At 45.0% G+C, this 16,403-nt stretch overlaps 1 protein-coding gene across 5 annotated transcripts in view; it reads right to left on the reverse strand.

Moving 5' to 3' along the window:
* Positions 1-316: 316 nt before the first annotated feature.
* Positions 317-16,403, reverse strand: part of bcl9 (BCL9 transcription coactivator) — a 30,859-nt gene continuing 14,772 nt past the window's right edge. For all 5 annotated transcript variants that reach the window (XM_044365919.1, XM_044365924.1, XM_044365920.1 and 2 more), the window contains 8 exons: positions 10,585-11,075; positions 7,772-8,085; positions 7,183-7,290; positions 6,845-7,031; positions 6,010-6,106; positions 3,714-5,901; positions 2,866-3,138; positions 317-2,750 (listed from right to left, as the gene is read on the reverse strand). In XM_044365919.1, coding sequence (XP_044221854.1) covers positions 1,711-2,750; positions 2,866-3,138; positions 3,714-5,901; positions 6,010-6,106; positions 6,845-7,031; positions 7,183-7,290; positions 7,772-8,085; positions 10,585-10,871 — 4,494 coding nt within the window. In that variant the 5' untranslated portion in view covers positions 10,872-11,075 and the 3' untranslated portion in view covers positions 317-1,710. The remainder of the gene's footprint in view (positions 2,751-2,865; positions 3,139-3,713; positions 5,902-6,009; positions 6,107-6,844; positions 7,032-7,182; positions 7,291-7,771; positions 8,086-10,584; positions 11,076-16,403) is intronic.

The following is a 16,403-nucleotide window of genomic DNA, read 5'->3' on the forward strand; positions in this document are numbered from 1 at the left end:
TTTTTTTGGCTTATTTCATGTAAAATAAGTAAAACTTCAAAACGCAGGTGAGTGAGCACAACTAGTTTAGGCAGGGTTCAAATCCATCAACATGCAACTATTTTGGAAGTGTAGTGTCCTCTGGAAATACTTCCTGGTAAAATGTCAACTTGGCAATGAATGGCTTGCTCTCCTAGTTCTAGCTGAATGTTGGTAAAGCTGGTTTGACATGTAGAACGACAAAGACACCACCTGATCCACATAACTGATTAGATGTGAATAGTTGAGAGCCATGTGGATACATGCACGCACACACACACACTCCATAGACAACATGTATATACCAAAACAATATCTTTTATTTGTAGTCCATCACCACAGCCCTGGTAGGCTATTCTGCACCAAAGCCAACGGAGAAACACATGACAAGCTTATACAATAGAGAAAAGAGAGGAAGTCAACTGGATGGTAAGCAGTGCGTGTTTACATTTCTGTGTGTCTCACTCCGGACGCCACACCTGCCTGACTAAATTTTACCAGATCTACCTAGCTCTAGTTCTATAATACCTGGCATACCTGCTGTGGCATTCAGCCACACTCCATTCTTCTGAACATTGGGGGATTATTGCTGTGGGAATGATTATTACCCAGAGTCAACAAGAGAGTCAAAACAAAACAGGAACACAACAGGAACAAGAAGAACACACATAGCACATCTGGGTATTAGCGATATTATTCACGCTGGCGAAAGTTGAGTCCTGAAAGTTTTGGAGCACCAAGTCAAATGTCATCCACAAATTGTTGTGTCACACAATGTGCTGCAAAGCTGCCAGGATCCTCACACTTCGTGTGTTGCTCTCAATGGTAAAAATAGAGAAAGAAGACGCTTTCTGCAGACGGTCCATGTTTGTGCTTTTTTAATAATACTATTATCTTAATGAGGTCATAGTTTGGTTTGTTATACACTGGAGTTACAAAGGAAATTAAAATAGACTAAAATTCGAATAGCCCACCAATGGTAAACAGTACAGTATTTTTAGGGGGCATTCCTCCCCCAATGAAAGTTGGGTAAGAGGAGTTGAGAGGTCACTGATAGAATGCCTATACATACAGACACATACATACATACCACACAAACATACAGTCTGTCAAGCACGCACACGCACTCTCACACGTATATACTGTACAGAAACAGTCAAAACAATGGAGCCAGAGACAAGATGGAGTTCCACTAAAGTCTTCACAAAGCACAAATTCTTCTTAATCCTTTCTCTTGTTCCATACCACTTTCATGACAAATTTGTTTTTTTAAATTTGAAAAAGTAGACATATACTGTAGCATCTCCACGCTGACTTTTAGTTAGGTTGATTCCTCTTTGATGTTGAAGTCATCTTTATAGTCAGATAATCAAAAAAACACAAGAACAGTTTTGCGAAATTGATGCACAACAATCCCATACATTCTGAAGTTCATGAGTCAAAATTAAATGTTCTTGTGGCAAAAGTACTCCAATCTGGGCCTGTCCAAGTCTCCATTGGAATAGTTCCCACAGGACATTATTAGGTGACTGGTTTGCTCCATTCTGTTCATTTTGGGGTACATCCTCGCTTGTATTATACTTCCTTTATTTGAGTCCATCAAATTTTTCTCAACACCCTCCACACACCGTGACCTTTACTCCATCCTTGTGTATTGTCCAAGAACATTCTAGATACAAAGTTTCTGATGGATTAGAACATTCCAGGGCCCGGACTGAACCCCATGTCCATGTCACGTGGCCTCATCTGACCCCCCATCATCATTGTCTGCTGTGGGGGGCCGCCCATGCCCTGCAGTGACATCATCATGTTAGGTGAGCCGCCAGGGCCTGGGTGGGCCATTTGTCTCCCCTGCATCATCCCTCCCGGACCCCCAGGGGACATCATCCGGTGCTGGGGGCCCATCATGCCTTGGCCCATGAATCCTGGTGGCCGCATTGAGTTGTGGCCAGGGTTCCCCATTGGCATGTCTTGGGGGCCCATTCCCCCACCAGGCCCCCCTGGCATCCCCCCCATCCCCTGCATGGACATCGCCATCCTTGGTGGACCATCACCCATCATGCCCTGCATGGGGAAACCAGAGGGGTGTGGTGGTTTGCCCCCAGGATTGTCTCCTCCACCACGGGGGAAGTAAGACAGAGTCTGGCTGGGCTTCTCTGATGGGATTATCCTGGATAGGTCGAACTCAGGAATGCCGGACGCTCCCGGCCGCATCACCTCATGAAGGTCAGCATCACTGAATCCACCTTGCATGTTGTTGAACTCCGGTCCTCCAGGAGTATTGGGTTTGCACATGACCCCATCAGCCCCTCCCCCATGAGGCATGCTCCCCATCCGTCCTCCCATAGGTCCTCCCTCTCCCTGGAAGCCCATGGGATGGCCAGGGAAACCCTGGGGACCAGGACCATTGTGCGGGGAGAAAGGGCCCTGCTGAGAAGGCGACTGTGTAAGGGGGTAGGCCTGGCCTCGGTGAGGGTAACCTAGTCGTCCCTGGGGCATCATTTGAGGGTTTGCCATACCAGGGTCTTGTGGATTTGGTGGTATCATCATGCCATGAGGCATCATACCTGGGCCCATATTAGGGGCATTGGGAGAGGGCATCTGTGGAGGCATTCCATGGGAGAGAGGCTGAGATCCCATTGGATTCATACCAAGAGGGCTGAGGGCAGGCATGGGCCCAGAGTTTCCAGGTCCCATCATACGTGGATTTCCTTGGTGATTCATCGGCATACCTGTATGTCCGAGACAAAAAGAAGTGAAGAAAATTCAGTACAAGCACAGATTAGTACAGTTATGGCTCAAGGTGGGTGGAATTGAAACTACAAACTAAGATATTTCAGCCATTACCATTGTTGTTCACTGAAGGCAGGTTAGGGGAGCGAGCCGGGGGTGAATCGTCATCAGAACTGGCAACAGTCTTTATGGCATCATGGTAGAGTGGGGTGGAGCTGGGCATTGCAAACTTGGACATCCGTGACATCATGATGGAAAGAGGGTTCTGGGATAGTGTTGGCTCAGGGGGGATGGTGTATGGACTGCCAGACGGCACGTTGCCTGGGAGGGACATGGAGCCAGATGGAGCCCCTGATGAAGGCGGGGCAGAAGGAGGGCCATTACCACCTACAGGACGACGTGATGAGAAAGAGATTAGATGACAGAGATGATAAATTTTCATTCTCTGGCAGATTGTTTTTATATGTGATGATATTAGCAATAATTATACCCCTCTCAGTATGTGGTACTTTAGGCAAAGTCAGATACAAGTTGTATGGCCACAAGAGGGAGACACTGGACCTTAACCTACCCCACCCCTCATACAGATGTGTTAACTTAAGTGATGTATCTGATAGATAGATAGATAGATAGCCCCCTTATCCATTTTATTTTCAGTTTTGTAGATCAATTCTGATTTCAAAGCACTAAAACAGGCCAATGTCAGATAGTCTAAGTCAGATAATATTACATGTGATATTTACAGTCCTTGAGGCCAGTGATTAAAAATGCAATACTAAACTTGTAACCAATAGCTAAAAAGTCAACACCAAACCATTTACAAAAGATATCACAATATTAACTAAATGGAGTTTTTAAAAAATGCACTGAAAAAAAAAGATAATTATGTTATTAAATACTGAATGAAGAACATACACAGGTGCTGTTGAACACATAAAAAGGGAAGAGAGAGATTGTTGTACCTGGCTCCATGTTCCCCATCATGTTTGGTGAGGTGATACTGAGGGGGGGCTTGCCACCCTGAGGTGGTACTCCAGGACTCTGCATGGGTGGTTTTGGTGAAGAGGCCCATCCTGGAGAGGGGTTAGGAAGAGAAGGAGACCTCATATGAACAGGAGAAGCGCCTGCTGATCCCATCATGGAGTGGGGGGACTTCATTGGTGCTGACGCTGGAGGAGCTGGGGGGGCATTCGGGCCTGTGGGGCCAGTGAGCATGCCAGCCAGCTGGGACGGTGTCTGAGGGGATTTGAGGTTTCCAGAAGGTGAACCCATCATGGGAGACTGAACCTGCCTCAGAGGAGGGGACTTAAGTGGGTTGACACTGGGAGAGTTCCCCCCTCCTGCCTGTACATTCAGATCTGCCGGCTTGCGGCCCCTCTGACCCTGTGAAGGGCCAGCAGCAGAGGGGAGGTGGTTAATACGGCCATTGCCTCCTGTTGGTGTAGATCTTGGATCTGGACCAAATGCTGGGTCTCCATGTGGACCCCTCATTCCTCCAGGACCCCCTGGGAAGGGTCGCCCAGGCCCCATGGGATAGTCTCCTGGCTGTGGCTGCTCAGGGAAGGGTGGCCCCTGCATGGGCCTGCCTTGTGGACCCATGTTCTCCATTGGAGGTCCTCCACCTCCTCTCATTCTCATCATCTCATCTGGACTCATATTCATTGGAGGATCTCGTAGCTTGGATGGGTGCATATGAGGTCCAGGGCCAGGCCCCATGCCAAATTCAGGTCCCATTTCTCGGCCCCCCATTCCCTGGAGCCTAGAAGATGGGCTCATAGGACCATCACCGGGCATTCTGGGAAACATACCCATGCCATTACCAGGTTCCATTCCACCTCTTTGGTGCCCCATCATCCTTTGCATGTCCATCATCATCCCAGGGGGGAGGCCCTTCTCTCCACCCATACCCTGGTGGAACATTGCTTCTTGGACCGACTGAGGGTTTGGGAAACGCTCACCTCGACCCCCTGGACCAGCAAACATCGCTCCAGGTCCTCCAGGGAAGCCTCGTGCATCTCCCATCCGTGGAGGCATGTCGTCAGGCCAGCCCATTCCAGGCCTTGGGGGTCCCTCCATCTCGGGATTCATCATACCAGAGAAGCCAGGCATCCTCTGCATGTGTGGGGGCATACCTCTGGGTCCGGGGACAGGGCCAGGGCCCATGGCCATGCGCTCCTGGTAGTGCTCTGGTGGACCACCTGGTCCTCCCCACATCTCTCCTGGGCCCATCTGGTAAGGAGGCGGAGGCCCTCGTATCATGCCACGTGGACCGTGGGGGTGCATCATCATGTCAGGAGGAAGAGGTCGGTGTTGCATTTCTTGTTTCTTCCTCTTCTCTTCGTAAAACTCCTGCTGCAGCTTTAACCAAGCCACCTGTTCTGGAGTCATCTGATCTCCTTCTCCACAGCCCCCTGGACCCCCCATGTGGGGACCCATTTCATCTTGTGGAAACGGGGGCATGTCCCTGGGTCCATGGGGTGGGCCAAAGGGTGGACCTTGTGGGCGAGGTCCTCCCGGCCCACCTGGTGGTCCAAGGCTCTGAGACTGTGCCATCATAGCCTGTAGGGGGCCCTGTTCAGACCTCCGGGGTGCACCATCAGGGCCTCCATCATGGGGTCCACCATGGGATTGTGGGGGCCCAGTTGGCGGGGCATCACGGTCATCAGGGAAAAGCATACGCTGGATATCTCGCAATGTCTGCAGAGAGCGCTGGCGATGCTCCAACTGCTCTTGGGACAGACCCTCTGTGTTGGCTTCCATGTTCAACAGCTCCTGAGCCAGCTGTTGCTGTTGTTGCTGCTGCTGGGGTGTCAGACCTGACCCACCAGAGCCTCCACCCTGCCCTCCTTCACCTGCTGTTGGAGCGTTGAGGCCTGCCTCAGGTTGGGTGATAGGGGCCTGGTCAACTGGGGCTGTGGTGTTACTGGGGCTACTGCCAGGAAGATTTTTGGATTCCATGCCTGCAGAGGATGACCCTTCCTGTGGAAGAACACCAGATTGGCTCCCTTGGTTTGATGGCTGGGGTGGGGCTGGCTCTGCCATGCCCGTTAAGGACGGCTTGGATCCAGGCTGGTGGCTCTGATCTGGGGCATGGGATGGGGGTTGCTGGGGAGGCTTGGAGTCATTTCGGAGGGCGCTTGCTGCATTGTTCTTTAACAGAGAGGGACAGAAATAGGATTACATTATGACACTCTAATGCAAGATGTTGGTGTATGTAAGCGAATCTGTGTGCATGCATGTGTGTGCGTGTGTGTTTACCAAGAGGAGGTGAGCTTTGTCCTTGCTGTTGGAGATGTTTTTCATGTGGAAGGCAATGATGTTTTCTGTATGGCCAGTTAGAACTGCATCAGCTGCCCTGAGGACAAGAACGCAGACAGCCAGATATCAGTCATCAGACACAATAAGTATATATGTGTGTGTGGATTTGAGACAGTGAGCCAGATGAATGAGTACTATATGGGACCATGAAGGTAATGCCAAGGTTAACAGACTAAGCAAAATATTATACACACACACACCTTCCACTGAGCATCCACATCTTTGATCTCTAATTCCCAACAGAGAGAGAGAGAGTGAGTGTTTATCTAAGCTAACTGTATGCTCCCACTGCGAAACACACATGCTTGTGCAGATACACACAATGGATTTGGGCTATAACGGGGAAAGATTGGAGGAGGAGTAGGGGCGGGAAGCAAGCATCTTAGCATCATACACAAAAACAGCTGCAACAAACATCAAAGACAACAACAATCACTGATGACAGGGGCGCAGAGATATACCTTAGGCAATTGACATTGTTAGTAATTCCATTTTATTTTGAACTGCAATTTGACAAGAGGTTTCTCTCTGGGTCTGTGTTTTGCTTCCACAAAAAAAATGAGATGATTATTTAATTAGCTGCCTAAAAACATTCATATTTTAAACATGTAGAGATAAGCTCAAACTGTATATACATCACTAATCAAATATAAGAAATCATGATGAAAAAAGGGAAAGACAGACAGAAATGTAAGATTTGGATGTCAAATTATGGCTAAAAGAGTATGGAAGATACTAGCCACAACAGTTACAAATGCTAACGCAGGTTCCTTACTTGTTGGCCATCTCTGTGGTGAAGACATAAACGAGTTTTGAGCCTGGTTTCTGGCCACTAGCAGGTTCTGTTGTGGAGCCCTGGCCTCCCAATATATTGTGGGAGGGTGTGGAGGAGCGACTGAGTCCAGCATTGGAGGTAGAATGGGTGACAGAGTCCTGGGGCTTCACGTCACTGGAGTTACAGTCTACAGGGAGACAACAGGGAAGACCATGGCTTTAGGACCAGCACAGGCTTATGGGAAACGTACTGTAATTCTACTGTGGAGCTGTCATAAGTCAAGTTGATCAGCAGAGGGACTGCTACGCATGCTTGGATGCACACGTTAACACACTTACTGTAGAATCCTTTGTCATCTTCGTCACTTTCTCCCCCAGAGCACCAGTCAGCTCCACTGTACGGCTGCCTCCTCTCTGCCACACACATCCTCTTCACCCTACTACTGTCTGTACAGACACACAAACCCACACAACCATTAGTGGGCTTAGGTTTATCACTGTGTGACAGTGAGGGACAGCAAAGTGTTTTTTCAAGATGTCCAACTGTTGTAGGCAGATTGTGTTGTATACCCAAGAGAAAATAAATAACTATATATATGGCACATTTCTGGATAAAGTTATGAAGTAGTACAGCACAACAAACCAACCATGCGCTCTAATTAGTGCTGACAACATTTGAGAAACTTCATTACAAAAGGATATAACTTGGGTAACAAAGTACAAAAGCACAGTTACTAATTACTCTCCAAAAACATCAAAGAAACTCATGCACCTTCCCAACCTACCTAAATTCAACTATTTTACCATTCTGGCCAGAATAAAAAGCATTTAAAACAGTCTCAGAAATTTAAAGCACATCACAAGGACTAATTAACAAGTTGTGACCACAGCTACCTGCTGGGTATTAGTACTGGCTGTAGTGCCTTACCTTTTTCTTCACTGGTGGGTGTGCCACTCTCTGGCTGTTCAAATGACTCCACTGAGGTGCTTCTCTCCCTTTTGACTTTAACCTTGGAGCTTGAGCCAGAGGTCAGGCCCTGGCCATTCTTCAGCCCCATGCCCCCTGCCACACTCTGAGCCCCTTTGGCACCCAGGGTCTTGGGGTCGCAGGGTGAGGGCTGTGATTGGCTGCCAGTGCTCCCTGGTTTACCCTGATTGGGCATTTTAGAGTCCATCTGGGCGGCAGTGGAGGGGGACATGACGGGAGGTGAGCGTACCATGACCTCCGTCTTAGGTTTAGGGCTGATAGACAAAGAAAAGACAGACGTATCCCACACATTAATACATTTATACTTTGAGTACTTTTTAGTACAGTTTTAACAAAACAGTGCCAAATGACTGATATATTACAAATTCTAATGAAGATTAACCATTTAAACCTTCCTCAGATCCAACAATGACATACTGAGGACTTCCAAAATGTTATGTTTTGTCTTCCTACATATATTTGTGTCCTTGTTTTTCCCTTACGAAACACACACACTCCTAGGAGGAAATGGGGCATATCACCCAAAAAGACAAAAGGCCTGGGGCTTCAAGTTACCTAGTAATCATGCTCTGGAATTGGGCACAAACCAGACAAGGGGAGGGCTACATACTCAGGCAGCTGGCTATCCGCAAGGTCTGACATCCCACAACTCGCCATGATATTGTGCCATGATACCAACTTTTCTATGTCTCATGTAACCTTTATCCTCACTGTGAGGAAAAGTGGAAGAAAACACAGAAAGGAAAATGTGTTCGTTCTTTTTGCCCTCTTTTTTCCCCTTTGCAGATGCTTAACACAATGTCATTATGACATCAAAGTATGGTATGAACACAAGATGAGGTTACTGGTGCTGGCAATCCAATGCACACGGTTAAACCTCAAAGAACATACAGCAGAGACATTGGCCATCTAGAAATAACTGCTGCTTACTAGTTATGAGAGCAGCTCAGTACAGGCAAGCAGGATACATCCAACTGGCAGAGAACTCCCTTACCACACCCTAATCTCTTTCTCCCTGTCTCTCTCTCCCTCTCTCACACACACAGACACACTTGTACAAGTAGCATGAAACAAATGCCAACATGTCCAAAAAGCACAGCCGCAGCCTTGCACACTGTATGTACACATAGACTAACAGCTAGTAGAAAAAGAGGGCAAAGCCAGAATTTTGGCAGTCCAGACAGCCGTTTCCAGAGGCTCCACAACCATGAGTCAGCAGGGAAAACTTCCAAGCAAAGTGTACTCCCTGACCTCAGGACAGCTCCGGATCACACATGGAGACCTTTCAGCTAAAAGATTGGAGCAGTGAGGCTGATCTTAGATCTGCTTTTACACTTAACCTTCACTTCCTTTCTGCACCATGCTCAGGTTTGTGCCCACAGCCTGGATTCAATTCCACTACTGATCATGAGCAACGTACACACTCTTCATAATAAATTGCCATGGCAGCATGATGGCTCGATGGTAAATACAAGCTTCTTAAAACACGGAGGTCTCAGCCTTCGCCCTTTTTCTGTGGAAACTGCACGTTGTCCTCCGGGTCATCTGATTTCCTCCCACATTAAAAAGACGTATATGTTAGGTATTATAGAGCTTTCTGCCACTGACTAAGCCTCTGCTCTTAGAAATAGTTGCTCACTAAACTTAAATAGTTGGGATGGGTCAAATTTCCACACGGGGATTAATAAAATATGACAGAAAAAACTGCCAAATAAGGCTGAAGTTCTCCATAGACTAAAATAAGATCCGTTTTTTCAAAAACTTTCAAAACTCAGCACATTATGCACGTAGCAAATGCTAAAATATGGGAATTTCAACATACCAAGCACTGGTAAGAGGGAGGCACTGATCACTCAGCAAACAATCATATCAGCCAACCAACTGCTTAAACTGGCATATGTACTTAGTTGACTTGTATATGATTTTTTCTTTTAACAGAAAATAACGCTTTACTGCAAGCAGCCTCGTTCCTTGTGATTTCAGTGAAAGAGCTGGTTCTGTTCTGAACAGAGGGCTCTGAGTGTTTGTATTTGTTCTCTCTTGCCATCTGTTAATAAACACTGACAGCTCATGTTTATTCATTTTTGATAACGTGATGATTTTTAATTTACTTGAAACAGGTTATTGTACTGGACAGAAAGCTATGCTTCCCAGTAAAGCCTAAATATATGTTACTGATGTGGTAAGACGTGACTAAGTACTTCAGTAATCAGCTGTCAGAATAAAAACTTGATTTAGTGTCGCATATCGAGGACAACAATGGTGTGCAGCCACTCTTTAATATGAGGCAATTGAAATTTTACTTCCTCAGCATACTGTGCAGTTTAACTTGCTGTGCTATTGTTCATAAAAAGTCTGACTGAAATGCATAATTTTAATCAACTGTGAGATCAGTGTTGGCTGATAAAACCACTGTTAAAATCACGAGGACCTCACACACACACACACACGTACACATACACACGAACACTGGCGTTTGCTTATTATCACCCCTACCATGTTGTAAAAGTGTATCAAAGCACTAGACTGATGGGCTTTCAAGATTCAAGACTCCTTTATTTGTAATCAAGTTTAAGCTCAAGTTTTATTCATCACATACACATTATCAAGTTTAATTTGTCATGTTTGTGCACTTGCATATGTAAAAATGAAATGTTGTTCCTCTCAGTCTAAAAATAGACAATATGTCTGGAATAATATGTATATAAGAAAAGAAACACTAAAAAGCACACTCTGGATGTGAGTCCACTCACCTCTGTGTGTTGGTGGACGGGGAGTTCTTCAGCCTATTGGAGTGCATTGATGGAGCTCCCAGGACTACAGAACAGGGTGGAGTGATGAGCTGGTGTGGACTTCCTGTGTGCGTGAGTGGCGCTTTTGCACGCACGTTCCTGGAGCCTGGAACGGGATTCCCGATGTTTGAGAGGTTTCCCCGACCGTCCTTGGCCTCCTCTCGCTCTTTCTTCCCTCGCTCCTTCTTGTTGAAATGTGTTGCTGCTGTACCTGCCGCCGCTGGCCTCTCCTCTTGGACCTCCAACATTCTCTCTATGTCCTTGTCTGTGTGGTTGTGTGTGTGTGTGTGCGTGTGTGGGTGTGTGTGTGTGTGTGTGTGTGTGTGGGTGTGTGTGTGTGTGTGTGTGAGAGAAAGTGTGTAAAAACAATAACAATAGTCCAGGAGCCTTTTCTTGTTCCGTGTGTATTTATGAAACTCCCCCAAGGGGGCTTTCAACGGCCCTTGGGCACACTGTTGAGAGAAGAGAGAGGAAAAAAGACTGTTAACAAAAGTGGGAAAGGTCCACAGTCTGACTGAATTAAAGTGATACTATAACTCTACCCAAATCTTTTTCAATCAATCAATCTCCCCCTGTGGGTTTGAAAGGTGGTTGTTTAAAGTCGGTCATTTTCTCTTTCACGGTGGCTGTGGTCACATCTTTTTCCGCAGAGGACACAGAAAAAGTGTATAGCGACAAGTTTTCATTGTCTTTATAAACTATCAAAAATGTTGACAGAAATTCCCTGTAGCATAATCCCCGTCTCCTCTTTTCATCTGTGTGCTCAGTATGCAACAAGTGACCGACATCAACAGCTAAAAAGCAGAAGCTACAAATTGAAGCAGTGTATTGAATCATATCCTGGCAAAAATACGAATGTAACACACCAAACACACACAACTTCCAACAAAAACCTTCCAACTCAACAGTGCATCTTTGATGGAGCTCTACTGATAAAGTTGTTGATATTACAGCTTGTTGCAAAAGATATGTTTGAGGTCCACCAGAAACAGTGTCGACATAGTATAGTTTTTTTCCAGCAGAGAGAACTCACATGTTTATTTTTCAACCAGAAATGCCCCACTTCATTACAATTCTTTAAAAAAAAAAAAAAAAAAAAGTAAAATAAAATGGAGGGATCCTAATTAAAAATATGTTAAGTCGTGTTAAACACCATTTGGCTATATATCTGATTTTTAACCTGTCGAATATCAATATTGGTATCAGCCTAAAACTAATAATATCAGTCAGGGGAGTTTTTGATACTTCAAAAGATTTTGGGTGAAGTTTCACTTGAACTGTATAAGTACCAGCGCCACATTGTAACTGTAGCACACAGTGACGTGTGTTGGTGGAGGGGGAGAGGTTGTATTGCGGTCTGAACCAACCTTTGTGTGTGTGTGTGTGTGTTGGTGAGTGAGTGAGCAAGAGAATTGCATGAGAATCCCGTTCGAGAGAGCGGTCCAGTCAGTCAGGCAGATTACATTGTCATCGTGAAAATATTTAGGAGCTCTTCCAAAACACTCAACATTGTAACTGGCTCCAGAGTTCCCCTGGGGAGAAGGAGGTGGGGTGTTTGTGGGGTTTGGCAGGCGGGTGGGGGGGGCGGGGGGGTGTCACTGGGAAGCAGAAAAATACAAACTCCTGCTACAGCAGCAGCAGTCATCTCTCCCTGGTCTACAGGAGAAGTGATTTACTACTATCAGGGCCGCAGATCACAACTACACGTGAGCAGAGGCTGGATTCTCCACAGGGACAGAGGAGCCTTGTGTATCCAAATTAGACTGATTGGACTGACCTTTCAATATAAAAATACACCATGTGACACAGGAGCAGAGGCTCTTCAGAGAAGTAGTGGGCTCATTATTGATTACTGAACTAGTGATCAACAGAAGTGTGTGAAAGAAATCCATTCTAAATGAAATTACATGTTTCTATTCTGCGACACAACATGCTTTGATACAGAAATGTGGAAACAAGGACTTCAACACACAATTATTTACGAGTGATACTGCAGCCCTGATGTGCAGCACACAGAAATAAACTGAAATTTCACACAAACTGTGGACCTGGTAGAAACGTTCACAGTTTAAATTTTGCCTCTAAATAATTACACACCCTCAGCAGAACAGACATTCAGAGTAAGTTCTCTCCTAGATACAGCCATCGTGTTGTTTCTAGAGTTGGGGTTTGTTAGTGCAGAGTTTGGATTAATGGAGGGAAGACAATGTGTGAGGGAGGACAATACGAGATGAACAAACAGTTTTATTTTGCTGTTGACTGTTGTTTGCTCATCAAAGTGAAGTGCTGGTTTGCACAAGACACAGTGGGAAAAGACCTGCCAGATAGTCACTCTGAACCAAAACAATGTCAATCATAGCTGATAGGCAAAGCAGGATAAGGAAGCAAAAATGGAAAAAAGTGGACAAAACTCCTTGGAAAAGGAGGAAAAATATAAAAATAGTGAGGATTAAGTGGGACTCAGACATCATAAACATAGACTTCATTCACATAACATGCATTCTGTAGACACTGTGTCTAACATCATTTTCAATAATTTAACCTCTGTACAAAAAGATGTTACACGAGTACTTCTTTCCCGAACAACAAAGTGCTTTTAGTTTTGTTGTCTTTTAAGAATGAGACACCAGTAAGTGCAGATGTTAAGTAGGGCTGCAACTAATTACCAATTATTTTCTTGATTAACTGATTAGTTGTTGGGTCTATAAGATGTCAGAAAATGGCAAAAAATGTCAATCACTGTTTCCCAAAGCCCAAGGCGACGTCCTAAAATGTCTTCTTGTTCTGACCAACAGTCCACAACTCACAAAATATTCAGTTTACTATCACAGAAACCAGAAAATATTCACATTTGAGAACCAGAGAATTTGGACATTTTTCCCTTAAAGAATGACTACAAACGAATAATCGATTGTCACAACAGTTGGCAACTAATCAATTAATTGACTAATCGTTGCAGATCTAGTGCTAAGTGTATGTTAAGGCTTTAAACGAACATGTCACACAAACTTTAGTGTGAGGGTGAAAGTGTGTATAGCTGTTCCTAACTGCCATGCTCAAAGGTGGGGTGAAAAGCTTGCCGCTAAAGAGAAGGTTGAGACACAATCTTTCAAATGTTGGGATAACAGCGCACACTTTCAGTCATTCATTGAAGGCCTGTCCACTTTCTCATCTCTGTGCACCTGGCCAATCACTGAATGAAGTGGGCGTGATTGTAAGATTGACCATTTTGTAAAGTTACAAAAATTGGCGGACGAAAGGGCGGAGGGAGTTTATGACACTTGTTTGACTTTCTGACAAGTAATTTGTTTGAAGCGAGCAAACGCTTTGTCTGAAAAGGTAGGTTCCTGGCTGTAACAGAAGGTGGGTAATGTGTATGCAACCCTCACTTCAGTAAGGAGTTCATTCCTTCACTGTGGGGCGAGAAGAGAGAGGAAGCTGGACTGAGATGAGTGACCGCAGCCGACTCAGAGTGACGGGGCAGCCAATCATCTGGACAGAATCCCTTGCAATTTCAGTTTGATGAAGGAAATTTTTTCTATCAAAAGAACCGGCTTCCTACCTCATTCAACCCTAACTAGCACGTATGTCCTCAAGGGGTGTTATCTACACCTAAACCCCAATCATACACAAATGCGTGTAATGTTAGTACGCACATGCACACAGACACAAACAGCAGGACCTGTCAATCACCCATTCCCTCCAATCCCACACTAACGAGACACTAATTGGGGAGCTTACTGACATGACTGTCATAAGGAACGCGCTGGCACACACGCTAGCGTGCACGCTACAGCCAGCCAGCCGCACGCATACACAACAAAGCAGCAGAGAGGTAATCACAGACATTTCTCTTCCTCTATCTCCAGTAAAGACGCTGAACTGTCTATCATAGCACACACGAGGAGCTGCAGTGCGTGCAAGTTAATGGGAAAACAGTATAATGAGGCTCTAAAAATGAGCTTTTTGCCTCTGATATAAATATGAGGATCCACATGAAAAGAGGGCAGAAAATAGTTCAATTCAATTAGATTTGGGTTTTCCTATGCAGGTGGCACTAAAAGGGGGCATTTCATTTCACGCTTATGTAACAGTCATCGTACGCTGGCTGAGCGCGGTGTAGAGAGTAGACCCTTCCCGGCTACGTCACCCAAATTCCTCTGAAGGGGAGATGGGAGGCTTTATACCGGTGGAGTATCCATAGCAGAGTGGGGGTTTAAAGGTTTGGGATCAACAGGAAGAGACTTGATCTTGCTGCAAACCTAGAATGCCTTAAATTTATAAACACCTACACTGCTAGAAAAATGCTTTATTTTAAAAAGGTGAAAGAATATGCAAGTGCAAACACACACACACACACACACACACACACACAAATTCTCTTCCCTCATCTCAGTCCTGCTGTTGGCTGTAAAAGGGCCTGCTGATGTTTCAGCCTTATTTATGCAAATCCCATTTTGCAGTTCAGTCACAATGGAGTATTGCTCTCTCTTTCTCGCTCTCTAGCTCCCCAACCCGCTCTCCGTCTGCTCGGCCTCCATCTCAAGAATTTCTTTAGCCCATTATTTGTTTAGGGCAATATCAGAAACATTATTTCCACCTCTCCTCACAGTTTTCTGCAAGAATATACGATGACTCAAAGCCATCAGTGAGTTACCGTGTAGTCTAAAGCAGCAGCCAGCTGTATGAAACAGAAAAGCCTTTCCATCTCTTGACACAAGGGCACAAAATTTGCATCTAACCAATATTAATTCAAATCAAATTACCATGTATGAAGTCTCAAATAAAAGCCTAAAAGAGGATCTTAGTATCTCACAGGCTACTAAATACAAATCTTAAAGCGAGCTGAGTAACTTTTATTGAAAAGCAGCTAGGGGTGGGTTCTGGTAACCGGTTCTATCCCGTTCTGCAAAATACCCAGATTGATTAAGCTCAGACAATGAATCTTTCATTAAACCTTTTATCTTTCTGCACTCTTTTTCAATGGGGAAGAGTCATCGAAAACAAACAGGAAGCAGCTTCTCCTTTTAGCCGGCCCAGTGAAGGCCCGAGGACCAAAACATTGTGAATGATGTGAGTACAAGTGATCAACACTACACTGGATGCTTTAGTTCATTTTTGATCTGAGGCACCTGTCTATAAAACTTTCTGGTGTGCCAGACCTTTGTTGAATTTGTTACTCTTATTGTAAACCGTTGAAATATTCATCTGTGGTACTGACAGGCAGAAAGCAAAGTTATAAAGTCAGTAAGGTAACTCAATAATATCAGTTACACAGCAACATCAAGCTGAAGTTAGCTTAATGATTACAAATTAAACTTTATTTCTATGAAAAAGTGAAGCACTACTTTATTCAGAAGTTACAAAGGCTAGCATTAAATGAATAACCATTAAACCTAAACCATTAGTGAAACCTTACTATGTGTAACAATTTCTTCAGTTATATTTGACAAAAAATGATCAGGTAAAGGCTACTATGAAGATATCAATTAGGTATTTATTCTGCAATCTTAAAGTGAAGTAAAAAACATCCTTGTACACAACCAGTTTCTTTCCAACACATACAGTACCTGCCTGGCTGCTAGTGAAGCACTGATTAACTGCAGACAAAACAAATGAACTCTACTTAAATCAAGTATCAAAAGCAAGATTTTAAAGCAAAGATATCTCTTGGACATCCTTGGCTGAGAAAACACCTGCATGTTCACCTGTTGAGGTGAACTTCCTAAGACCACTATCCCAGCATGCCACACCCTGTAGAAAGGACTCATGACTCACGC

Source organism: Thunnus albacares, chromosome 11, assembly GCF_914725855.1.
Source record: "Thunnus albacares chromosome 11, fThuAlb1.1, whole genome shotgun sequence".
Taxonomy (NCBI): Eukaryota; Metazoa; Chordata; class Actinopteri; order Scombriformes; family Scombridae; genus Thunnus; species Thunnus albacares.